This window comes from Chionomys nivalis, chromosome X (assembly GCF_950005125.1).
Source record: "Chionomys nivalis chromosome X, mChiNiv1.1, whole genome shotgun sequence".
NCBI classification, from domain to species: domain Eukaryota; kingdom Metazoa; phylum Chordata; class Mammalia; order Rodentia; family Cricetidae; genus Chionomys; species Chionomys nivalis.
In genome coordinates, this window is record NC_080112.1 from 87906814 (window position 1) to 87919568 (window position 12755).

General features: G+C 39.6%; 1 protein-coding gene across 1 annotated transcript; it reads left to right on the forward strand.

The window, feature by feature from the left end:
• The first annotated feature begins 5174 nt into the window (after nt 1-5174).
• LOC130868515 (melanoma antigen preferentially expressed in tumors-like) lies at nt 5175-8258 on the forward strand. Its single transcript, XM_057760706.1, has 3 exons — nt 5175-5464; nt 6396-6986; nt 7745-8258. Exons 1-3 carry the CDS (start codon nt 5175-5177, stop codon nt 8256-8258), a joined length of 1395 nt encoding a protein of 464 aa, XP_057616689.1.
• The last annotated feature ends 4497 nt before the right edge of the window (nt 8259-12755 follow it).

The window sequence follows — 12755 nt, forward strand, 5'->3', positions numbered from 1 at the left end:
TACATCTAAAGAGCTGCTACATGGTCATGTACCTATGTTTCATAACTGTTATAGATGAGTGTGATTTCATTTATTATAATGAGCTCTGGAACTTTGGGAATGTATTGGAACTTTGTCAGACACGGTTGCTATGCAATGGCTCACTGACCTTTATGATCCTTGATTCTGTATCTATAGTGGTGGTATTACAGTTGTGTATCTCAGACCATGACCCATTATTATCCTTTAAATTAGTCAAAGATTCTGGGTGAATGAAAAATGTTCACCCAACTTTGCCTAGTATAGACAACTTACAGACTTAAAAATTACCAAAATCAAAGAGATCTATATTGCTGAAGTGATAATGAGTTAATTACATATTTTATTTGAATTTTATGATCTACTCAAATATTATTGTCATTACATTCCAGGATGCCATTCAAGATACTTTAGTGAATTTAGTCTTCATTTCTCCATAGTCAATTCTAGTAGAACAATTCCTCAGTCTTCACTGGACTATGCAAATTCAATATAGTTGAAGATTCTTGTTCAGGGATATTTTCCAAATTCCTCTCAATTTGGATATGTCTCACTAAAATTTCTGTGTAATGCATGCAATATTGCAGTTTTTACAACACATACGCACATATATCTATATTTCATTACATCTAATCAATATATGTAAGAAAAGTTAAATGTGAACTGATTGGGTGGACTAAAGGGATTGTGGAAGAAGGAAGATGGGTAGAGAACAAAAGATTATAATCAAGTCAATTTAAGTAAGGAACCATTATATGTATATCTATTTATCTGTCTGTCTGTCCATATGATATTACATAATGTGTGAATAGGTATTAAGTATAATACTGAATATGAGAAAACACATGTTATATTTGTCTTGTTGACATTCTCAACATCATTGTGTAGTTCTTCCTTTTCCACACATTAACCTCATCATTTGTTCTTATTTCTTCTCTTAATTTTCCCCTCTTTAACTGGAGAAGCTATGATTTCAGTACGTTTTTAATGAACATTTATCAGATATGGTTAGCATATTGAATCCATGTATTGGCCATTTGTATTCCCGTGAGAACTGCCCAGTGCATTTTCCACTTTTATTTGGTGATTCCTGTACTTGGTGAGTAGATTTTGATTTCTTTATAGAGTGTAGATATTAAACATGTCAGATGTATAGTGGGAAAGCATTGTTGCCATTCTGATGTCTGCCTCATCACAGTTACTTATTTCTTTTGCACTGCAGAAGCTTGTTTATTTTGCACAATCTCATTCATAAATCCTTGTTATTTTCTGAGCTGTTTCCAGTCTCTTTTTAGTAAGTCTATGGTGTACCTATATCTCGTTTTAATGTTTTGTTTTTGCTTTTGTTTTACTTTTTGAAGATGTGGTTCTCTTTAACTTTAGAATCTGCCCTGGAACTAGCAGTTGTAGACCAGATTGACCTTGAACTCACAGAGATCCACCTGCCTCTGCCTGCTGGGATTAAAGGCAGTTTTCCTCAAGTTACAATGTTTTCTTCAAGTTTTGTTGCAGAGATGTCAGTATGGCCCATCATAAATTAGGATCCTTGATCTAATTTGAATTAGTTTTGGAGGAATGAGGGACAAGAATGAATGATCATCCATTTAGATTTAGTTAGCCAAGTTTACCAGCACTTTTATTGAAGCAACTTTCCTCGATTTTTTTTTTTTTGGTGTCCTTAGAAATATATGTGACTGTGGCTGTACAGATTTACTTCTGAGTCCTCTATTATATCCCATGGGTCTGCATATCTCGATCCTTTCTGTAGCATTTATTTTTGTTGCTTGCTCCATAGTGTAATTTGAGAACATGTATTGTGCCACCTCCAGCATTGCTGAGACTACTTATGATCTTTTGCTTTCATCTCTGTATTTTGAAACTTTGTTTTCCTTTGAGATAAATAAAATTGGGATTTTGCAAGACATTGCTTTGCATCTATATATAACATTCACTAACATAGTCATTTTGTTCATGTATGTAAATGGAAAGCTTTTTACTCTTCTAGCGCCTCTTTCAATTTCTTCAGTCTTATAATGTTTTCATTGTTCAAGTACTTCACTCATCTGTTAGGTTTATTGCTTGGCATAATAACTTTTTGAAATTAACCACTGTGCATGAGATTGTGTTTCTGATTTATTTCTCTGTATTAGGGTTTATTATCACTTTTTTAAAAAAATATTCTGTGCACTCTGCTTCCTTGGTGAAAGTGTTCAGTACATGTTATTGTTTGTGTTTCAGTGTTTCTACTCTTATAATTATATGAACACATCACTTTTCCATAGAGATTATTTAACCTCGTGTTTGTCATTTGCTTTATTCTTCTTTAATGATTCTTTGTGGATTTCACATCATGCATTCCATCCCCCCTTATCTCTTATTCCACTTGCATCTGTCCTCTGTCCTTGCAACTTGCTCAATCAAAACCAAATTTAGAAGAAAAACCAAACAGAGAGAAGAAACAAAACAAAACATAATATACATTAATAAAAGAGAGAACTTTGTCATGGAAGCTGTAGTGTCACCTGTTGAGTCACACAGTTTACCCTTTAGTTCATTCATCTTGTGTTCATTGTTATGGCTCATTGGTCTGGCTCAAGGCCTGTGGCCTCTGCTAGACCACTGATAATGGGCTCTCATTAGTGCTCCTCCTAGATATCCCAATGTTGTCCTGTGTCATGGAGATCCTACTGTTTTGTATCTGTAGGTTTGTGCCCTTCATATGCCCCAGAATTTCATAGATAGATGTTGAGGTGTATGTTGATGTGGACTTAGTCATAGTGCTGGTTTGGGGCCTTGGTGTGGAGAAGGGTGGGAAGGGACTGGTAGCTGGATTGGTCAGACCAACTTCTTTCTGTCATCAACACTACTGGGTGAGCTCTCTAGCACTATCTCTACTAGCTCAACCAATGCAGCCTGCAGCAAAGAGAGGGGCCAGTTTTCCTGCTCTCAAGTCCTCAGATCCGGTCTCCCACACTCACACCACCAGGGCAACCTTGAATGTATTGCATAGGCAAGGTGCTGATTGCTGTAGGGGGCATACAAGGCCAGACAGGGTCATCTATCCTGCTCTCAGGCCATCAAGGTTGACTCATCTTTGCCCCAGACCACAGGGTCAGCTCTAGTGTGCTGTCCAGACAGTGGGCAGAGCCTGCTTTCTCTTGCACTACAGCTGTTTGGGTTAAGGCTAGCTCTCCCACTCTTGTAATCCAGGGCCATTTCTCTCACCTGCCTCAGGTGGTAATGGGTGAGGGGGGAGGGCATCATTCTCTCTCTCACCCATGCCACCATGTGACAGATGAGAGGAGGAAGGATCAAATCTCCTGTTCTCGTGCCTTTAAGGTCAGCAAACCTGGTTCCTGACCACAGACAGGGTCAGCTATAGTATCCTGCCCAGGTGAGGTGCATACCTGTGGCAGTGGGTGGCATTTTACCTGTGTTGGGGTGATTTTTCCCTAAAGGGGTAGGGCCAGCTCCCCCGCTGTAGAATCCAGTGAGGGGCAGAGACAGCTCTCTCCGGGCCAGTGAATTGTGGGCCTGGCTCACCACAGCATGGTTCCAATGATCCCTTCTACTAATGTGGGCCATAGGCATCAATCATTGCAGATCCCAGCTGCTGTAGGACCATGGACCCAGACATGACCCTAGGTAGCAGACTATGACAGACATATTCATGGCATCAGATGGCAGTACCATACACACAGATCAGTAAGGCCTTGGCAGCAGCATGGTCCTCAAATCCCAATGTTCTCTGAGGTGTCTGACCTGTCCCCAGTCATCTGCTTGGCCCTCAGTGGAATCTGGAGCCACAAACATTAAACCAGACCCTGGCAGATGCAGGGAAATGGACCCCAGCATGACCCTAGTAAGCATCCCTGGCCTGAATGACACCATGGCCATGAGTGCCAGCATGGGCCGTTAAGATCAGAATGTCCCTGGTGGAAGTACAGTCCTCAGACACCCTCATGGCCATAGGTTGGGGCCCAAACCTCGGACATCTATGAGGTCTTTGGTGGCAACATGAGCCACAGGCATTAATACAGACATTAACTATGGCAGGACCACAGACCTTGACCTGTTCATAAGCAGCAACCCATGCTTAGATATCACCATGGTCTCAGGTAGCATGTCCCTTATGGTCCACATACAGGAAAGAATGTAGGATATAATTAGACATCATTGGGAGAGGTGCTTTCATAAACTGTGGTTCTCCCTTTATCTTTAGAATACATTTTTGTATTTTAAGATTATATTGGAACTAGTATTTCTGACTATAGGCTCAGATCAGGTTGAAGACCCTAACCATTTTATTTCATGCATATCTTTTGCAATTTTGGTATGTCTGCACATGCCACAAAGGTGACCAAATATATTTATGTATAGTGATATTTTGTTGATAATCTAACAAATAAAGCTTACCCGAAGATCAGAGTTCAGAGCTAGCCACACTAGTCAACCATACAGGCCAGGCAGTGGTTGCACACACCTTTAATCTCAGAAGCCACACTAGTTAGCCATATAGGCCAGGCAGTGGCAACGCACGCCTCTAATACCAAGGCTAGAGAGGAATATGAGGCAGGATGAGACAGGAACTCACTCTGTTTTTAGTCTGAACATTTCACTGAGTTAAGATCTCGCTAGTGCTTGATTTCTTTCTAATCTTCAGGTAAGATTTATTTGGTAGATCATAGACAAAATATCAATATAGTCAGGAGCTATAATGTCGCTCCTTTTTCTTTAATCACAGTTAATTTGATGTCTTAGTATATTCTATTTCCAAGTTAGTAATGATGCTATTAATTTCATATAGATTTATCCTTTCTTTTGTGATGGTTTATATACTATTGAGATCAAATATCAGGAGTCCAGTAGCTAAATGACCAAAATAGTCTTCTGTTAAGTTAGTGCTCATTTCTATTGATATTTTGTCACATATACTTACTTATATATGCATAAATATGTAGAGAAGTTGGTTATGTGTTTATTCATATACAAAAATATTTTAATAGACACATAAACCAATTTCCTTTGCCTACAAATAGAAGTGGCTGTTTTGCTATTTATTCTGCAATTACCCATATTGCCAACAATTGTTGCAAAGACTCTGGATATCTGTCAAGTTTTCTAAATGTTTCTCACCCTTTTGCAGGTTCATTAAGATGGACAACAAGAAACCAAACAAACTCCTGGATCTTGCTATACATCAACTCCTGAGTAATGAAACTGCAGCCATTCATGCTCTCGAGAAGATCCCAAGGGAGCTTTTTGTTCCACTATTCTGTGCCTCCTTCAAGGGTGTGCATAAGAATATAGTGAAGGCAATGGTGAAGGTTTGGCCCTTTACTTGTCTCCATATCGGCACATTTACTGTGCGAGAACACCATCGTGAACTCCTGACAGCCATGCTGGAATGTCTTCCATTCCTGCCTGGTCAGAACTTGGGATCTAGGTAAGACCCTGTATAACAGAGACATGCAAAGACATAGGAGGTAACACCACAACCTGCTACACTTCCAAAGGTAGTACATGCAAATAGTGATAAAGAATGTGGGACTCTTAGTCCAATACCTGAGGTCACTTTGAAAACAAGTTTCTTAAAATATTGAATATGGGATATATTTCATTGAAGACACTGTTGTCAGATTTGCATTATGGTATTTTTATTACATAGAAGAAAAACACGAGTGTTAAGATTGCTGAGGATGGTGGAAAATTAAAGAAAAAATAATAATGTGTACTGTTTAGTGATAAATGTTGTTGTCTTGTTCAACACTGTCTCTTCATTGAATGAGCATACAAAGACACTGACAATGGTTAAGGCTCAACCCTGTTTTGTCTCCACATTAGAAAATTAAACATAAAAGAAACATTGAACTGAAGGTCATGACTGATGGTCTTCAGTTGTTACTGCCAACAACTCAGCTTTTCAAGAGGAATGAGTATAATACATATATAATAAGATAGCAAAATCTTATCCTGGAGCCTGTTGCAATAGTGGACCAGATAATCTCCTGGAGTTAGTTAATAGTGAATGCTGAAAATCAATGTAAGGGGTTGGTACACTGTTGAGGTTTCCTTAAAAACTCTGATATCTTACAGAGGGTCTTAATATTGCAATAGAGGTGAGAGGGGCTACTGTTGATCGATATCCATAATGGAGATGTTTCATGAAGACAGGCATAGCAAGACATTATGAAAATTTATTTATTACAAAACAGTACAGGATATAGTATTTGCATAACAAAATCTTGCTGGTTGCTGGTGTATCAAATGACAAAAACAAAAAGAAGATGATATTATCACTACATGTTGTCATTGATCCTGCTGGGTTATACTAATGTTTATACCTCATAGTATTCTGTGTTCTTTTTTCCTTACAGGAGCCCTAAACTGAGGATCTTAGATTTAAGGGAGTATTCTGGCTGCAAGATCGTCTGCCCAGACATCCATACTAAGTCAACAGCATGCTTGTTCTCCTGTGCTCACTCAGAGCACTCAATCTTAAAGATCAAGTCCCAGCAGAGTATTGCAAGTTCAGAACATGAGGTTCAACCTTCTAATCTTTCAATGGAATTAATAGTGAACATTTCCCTTGTTAGTGGTATCACCCTATGGCAACATGAATTTTTGGCTCTGCTTCTGAACAAAGTGGAAGACAGTTCAGGGTCTTTGCATCTATGCTGCCGAGATTTGGAGATCGATAAATTGGGTGATAGGAGAAACATCCTTAACTATTTAGATCTCAAATGTCTAATCAACCTGTCAGTATTTCAGGGTTCTCTTATTGAAGTCAACAACCTTCTGGCTCGAGTGGGACAGCTGAGACGATTTTGTCTGTCTAGAATCACTTGTAGATCTTTGAATGGGAAAGTCTTCCGGAATTTTGTCTCACACCTTAGGTGTATGGACCATCTCAATGAACTCAGTTTGCATTCTTTCATCCTCACCGATCATCTGGAAACTGCTCTGCGGTAAGGGCATGGGGTACATACTGTCTTTACAGTAGTAGCCAGTTTTTAAGATGAGAGAAATAATTCTTAGATATACTTAAAATTCCCATAACCTTTTCTCCTCCTTCCTCAGCATGGGCAATTCTGGGAGTTTAAAAACAGACATGGAATGGTTTCTTTTGGTAATTGGAAAGAAAAATGGGCTTACAAAAATTGTAGTCAGGTGAGCATGTATAGGCACTGTGCTCATTCCAGAAACATGAAGGTCAAACAAAAAATATAGCTCTCCTCTGGCCATCAAGAGATAAAGAAAGAGAATTGAAAGACATTAAGTTCTGGCACAGATGCACAGATTCATACACCCATAGATGGTATTGTCACATCACAAGGAAAATCTCTAAGGTTCAGGCCATGACTGGAGAGGCTGTCATTTATAGACTGGCCAAAGGGAGCTTCCAGTTGGTTGCTCCTTCTGTCCTTTCTCTTCTGAGCATGTGAACTAGCTCACCATTTGGTTATGTTGTATTTCCTAAGTTGATAGAATTTTCACTAAGTTTTTCACCCAACTTTATAAGAATATGTTGTACATATTGTCAAGGTTAAAATAGTATTTTCAAGGGTGGTAATGTATCTCTCACAGATCCACAAGTACATGAAGTGTGTGAAAGCTCACATCATTTGCTGTTGATGTGCAAAACAGTTTGTTCTAGATTCAGAGATATAGTTCTCCTCTTCTAGTCCTCATTTTACAGAAACACTTTTCTGTTTTCTCCCTGCAGAGTCCTCCCAACCAGTTTGGATTTCTTACATCTAACGTTCTGTGAACTTTCTTACAATGATTTCAAGTTTCTAGCTGAGTGCCCTCAAGCCAACCGTTTAAAGCTGCTGAATATCAGCAGTAATCCGATGTACTGGGAAGATTGTGAGCCCTTTTATAACCTCTTGCATAGAATCTCTGGCACCTTGCAGCATCTGGCAGTTACTCAGTGCGTTTTAACAGATTCTATTGTTGCTGATGTCATCCCAGCATTAAGTCACTGTTCCCAACTCCAAGAGCTCAACTTCTCTGCAAATCCTGTTAGTATGCCCATGCTCATGAGACTCCTTGAGCACTTAACACCATTGATGGAGCTTAAATACGTGATATATCCTATCCCGGTGCATTGCTATGGGAGATGGCCCATCCAGGACAGTTTAGATCAGCAGAAAACGGCTAATGTGCAGGCACGATTGAAACAAATGCTACGAGAAGCAGGGAGGATCGACATGATTTGGTTTACTTACCCTAGATAAATTTATGATCCAACACAGCTTCACCTGGATACATATTCTTTAATTATAAAATGTTTTAAAAATAAATTACAGTTCTAAAAGTTTCACCTTGATACATTCTCTTTATGTATTAATTTTTTTTTTTTTTCTTGATCCGGTAGAGTAAATATATAAGGTTCTTATGTTGTAGCAAAGTACAGGTAAAATTATAGGAATGTAACTGATAGCTATAACAAATATCTTGCAAGAGGATGGAAGGCTTGTAGAGAATCTGTGTGTCTCTTGACTATTGTTTTTGATAATGCTTCATCTTACCTACTTGTAACATGTGGGCCTCCTTGTCAGGGTTTCTGTCCTGCCTGGTTCCCACAGCCGTTCAGTCCCAAAGAAATCACACAGAGAGTCTGCATTACTTATAAACTGATTGGCCCATTAGATCAGGATTCTTATTAGCTCTTGTAGCTTATATTAACCCATTATTCTTATCTATGTTAGCCACATGGCTCGGTACCTTTTTCAGTGAGGCAGATTCCATCCTGCTTCTTCGGTCATCTGGGAAGGACTGGGGGAAATGGGCTTTCTCCTTCCTAGAAGTCTCCTATTTTCATCCCCACACCTCTACTTCCTGTCTGGTTGACACACCTATACTTCCTGCCTGGCCAATCAGCATTTATTTAAAACATGCTTGACAGAATACAGACAATTCTCCTACACAATTTCCCCCTCATTTTTTAAACAAAGGAAAATATCCATAGTCCATTTTTTTGGGAGTGTGGGTATAGTATTTCAGGCTAATTCTGGCTGGTTGGGGGCCCTGATAATCTTATGGGAACCTAAAGAAAATTTAGAGTTATGATCAATTCCTGATTGGAGTATCCTGTGAGTCTTGATCATCTCAGGCAGCATCTTGAATCTGTTTTGAATGTAGAACTCAAACATCTGGGCCATCTGTTCCTACTGGAGATTTCTCAGGTGGTCTTCCTTGATCAAACCTTATTTTTCCTAACTCAGAATGAATCTACAGTTCCTCATTTCCTGTGGAAACAAAAGCAAAATCTCTTCTCCAAAGTAACATACCTTTTGACTTCAACTTTGAAGTCAATGTATTTTTAAAATACCTATCTTGGATTAATTTAGCAGCATTTATAAGCAAATATCTTTTAGGAGCTGTTGCTCCTTCCTCGGGATTCAAACAATTCAAAGAGAGCATAATAACATACTCAAGATTCTCTGTGTATTTTTCATCTTTACTTGGATTTATTTTAACCTCTATTTCTTTTTTTTTTTCACTTTTATCTTTTGGCTTTTTGAGACAGTTTCTCTGAGAGTCTTTGTCATGGAACTCCCTCTGTAAATCAGGCTGTCCTTGAAATCACAGAGATCCACCTGTCTCTGCCTCCCCAGTGCTGGAATTAAAGGTGTATGCTACCACACCTTGAACTTACAGAGACCTGTCTGCCTCTGCCCCCCAGGCTTTAAATCTTTGTTTACATTTAAAAGGGGATATGATATAGATATGAATAATTTGCATTGGTATGGATTTTGCTGTACTGATATAAATTTCAGGTCAATCTTGTTATATGTGTGTATATATATATATATATTTCTGACCTTGATTAAGAAATTATAATGTATAATTAGGAAATATAGGTTGTTAATGGATAATCACCGATAATAGTCAAGCATGTAGTCATGTTAGTTAGACTTTTTATATATAGAGAGAGATATTTCAGTTAGATAGGCATTCTTTTTTATGTCAAATCAAGATTTATTTTTAAATATGTGGCTTTTAAAAATAGTACATGATAGTGATAAGGATCAGGTTGAGGTAACTGGTCTTCTTCAGTGGTTTTCAACCTATGGGTCATGACCCCTTTGGGGTCACATATCAAATATTCCACAGAACAGATATTTATATTATAATTCATAACAGTAGAAAATTACAGTTATAAATTATCAACAGAATAATTTTATGGTTGGAAGTCACTACAACAAGAGGAACTGTATTAAAGGGTCACAGTATTAGGAAGGTTGAAAACCACTGTTCTCAATGTTTTATGTGCGGCCTGGTATTCTCTCTCTACCTATACTGTGATATCATCAACCATTCCTATTTATCATTAATGGGTCTGTAGGGATGTGTCCCTCCCAACTCAGTGACCTGTTATGCCTATAAATTTGGTAGGGGTTGGATATACACTTTTCATACATTATCAATTCCTTCATCCCTTGAGTTTTCCAATCCCTAATTACCCACAGGTTACTCCATTGGAAGAACATTTCCCAGTAAGCAGTGTTTCCCAACCAGTGTTGCCTGGTTTGAGAGTGGAACTCCCTCTTGAGTGGTGTGCTCTAAAGAAGTCTATGCCTCTGAGTGGACAACATGAGGTACTGGTCAACTGGTTGACTTGTCTTGAAGATGCCTACAGGGTCTGGATGCAGAGAACTTTATAGGACCCCCACATTGCCCACATCCTGCAATAGTGTCACCTGAAGGAAAAGTTTGGCCAGAACTTTAGGCTATTAGCCATGGTCCCAGGCAGTTTGAGCATTCATGGGACCTTTGGATAAATGAGCAATTGTGACACGGACATCATTTTGAGTTTGTACTCACTGCTTGTGTGAACTCTTCATGTATGTTACTGACTGGGTGTTCCCGTATTTAAGAGTGTAGGAGACACTTCAAAATGATCTGCATCAATTGTTTGTGCCATAATTGTTTAAACTTCCTCTCTGTTCATAAGATCTTTTGTTAGTTCCATAGCCTCCCTTAGTTATGGTTCCTGTGAACCTTGATGGTATATCATGTGATTTTGAACATTTCTCCTGGCAGTGCATCACGCTCTTTCTTAAAAAATAAGGGAGGTTTTTTTTTATTCTTTTTTTTTTATTGAAAAAAAAATTTTCTGCCTCCTCCCCGCCTCCCATTTCCCTCCCCCTCCTCCCGCCCCTCTCCCCCTCCCCCCACTCCTCTTCTCCTCCCTCTCGAGCCCCAAGAGCAGTCAGGGTTCCCTGCACTGTGGAAAGTCCAAGGTCCTCCCCACTCCATCCAGGTCTAGGAAGGTGAACATCCAAATTGTCTAGGCTCCCACAAAGCCAGAACATGAAGTAGGATCAAAACCCCGTACCATTGTCCTTGGTCTCTCGTCAGCTCTCATTGTCTGCCATGTTCAGAGAGTCCGGTTTTATCCCATGCTTTTTCAGTCACAGTCCAGCTGGCCTTGGTGAGCTCCCAATAGATCAGACCCACTGTCTCAGTGGGTGGGTGCACGCCTCGTGGTCCTGACTTCCTTGCTCATGTTCTCCCTCCTTCTGCTCCTCGTTAGGACATTGGGAGCTCAGTCCGGTGCTCCAGTGTGGGTCTCTGTCTCTATCTCCACCCATCGCTAGAGGAAGGTTCTATGGTGATATGCAAGATATTCATCAGTATGGCTATAGGATAGGGTCATTTCAGGTTCCCTATCCTCAGCTGCCCAAGGAAATAACTGGGGACATTGGCCTGGCACCAGGTAGCCACTCCAGGTTCAAGTCTCTTGCCAACCCTTAGGTGGCTCCCTTGACTAAGATATGTGCTTCCCTGCTCACCTATCCAACCTTCCTTTATCTCCAATCACCCCGTTTCCCCAAGTTCCACCCATCCTCTCCTTTACACTATTCTCTCCCCATCTCCCCTTAACCCCATTCCACCCCACCTCCAAGATTCCAATTTTTTGCCCGGCAATCTTGTCTACTTCCCATAGCCAGGAGGATAACTATATGTTTTTTCTTGGGCTCACCCTCTTACTTAGCTTCTATAGGATCACAAATTAAAGACTCAGTGGCCCCTATACATGGCTAGAAACCAATTATGAGTGAGTACATCCCATGATCTTCTTTTTGGGTCTCGGTTACCTCACTCAGGATAGTATTTTCTATTTCCATCCATATGCATGCAAAATTCGAGAAGTCAGTGTTTTTTATCGCAGAGTAGTACTATAATGTATATATATTCCACACTTTCTTCATCCATTCTTCCATTGAAGGACATCTAGGTTGCTTCCAGGTTCTGCCTATTACAAATAATGCTACTATGAACATAGTTGAACAAATGCTTTTGTCATATGATAGGGCATCTCTTGGGTATATTCCCAAGAGTGCTATTGCTGGGTCCAGGGGTAGGTTGATCCCAAATTTCCTGAGAAACCACCACACTGATTTGAAAGTGGTTGCACAAGTTTGCATTCCCACCAGCAATGGATGAGAGTACCCCTTTCTCCACAACCTCTCCAGCAAAGGCTATCCTTGGTGTTTTTGATTTTAGCCATTCTGACAGGTGTAAGATGATACCTCAAAGTTGTTTTGATTTGCATTTCTCTGATCGCTAAGGAGGTTGAGCATGACCTTAAGTGTCTTTTGGCCATTTGAACTTCTTCTGTTGAGAATTCTCTATACAAATCAGTGCCCCATTTTTTAATTGGGTTATTTAGCATTTTAACGTCTAGTTTCTTGAGTTCTTTATATATTTTGGAGATCAGACCA

What these genes read in the sequence shown, in the direction of transcription:
- LOC130868515 (XM_057760706.1), top strand. Translation starts at nt 5,175, where the DNA reads ATGGACAACAAGAAACCAAACAAACTCCTGGATCTTGCTATACATCAA. An exon ending in GGTCAGAACTTGGGATCTAG is followed by an intron (nt 5,465 to 6,395) that starts GTAAGACCCTGT and finishes TTTTCCTTACAG; the next exon opens with GAGCCCTAAACTGAGGATCT. An exon ending in CATCTGGAAACTGCTCTGCG is followed by an intron (nt 6,987 to 7,744) that starts GTAAGGGCATGG and finishes TTCTCCCTGCAG; the next exon opens with AGTCCTCCCAACCAGTTTGG.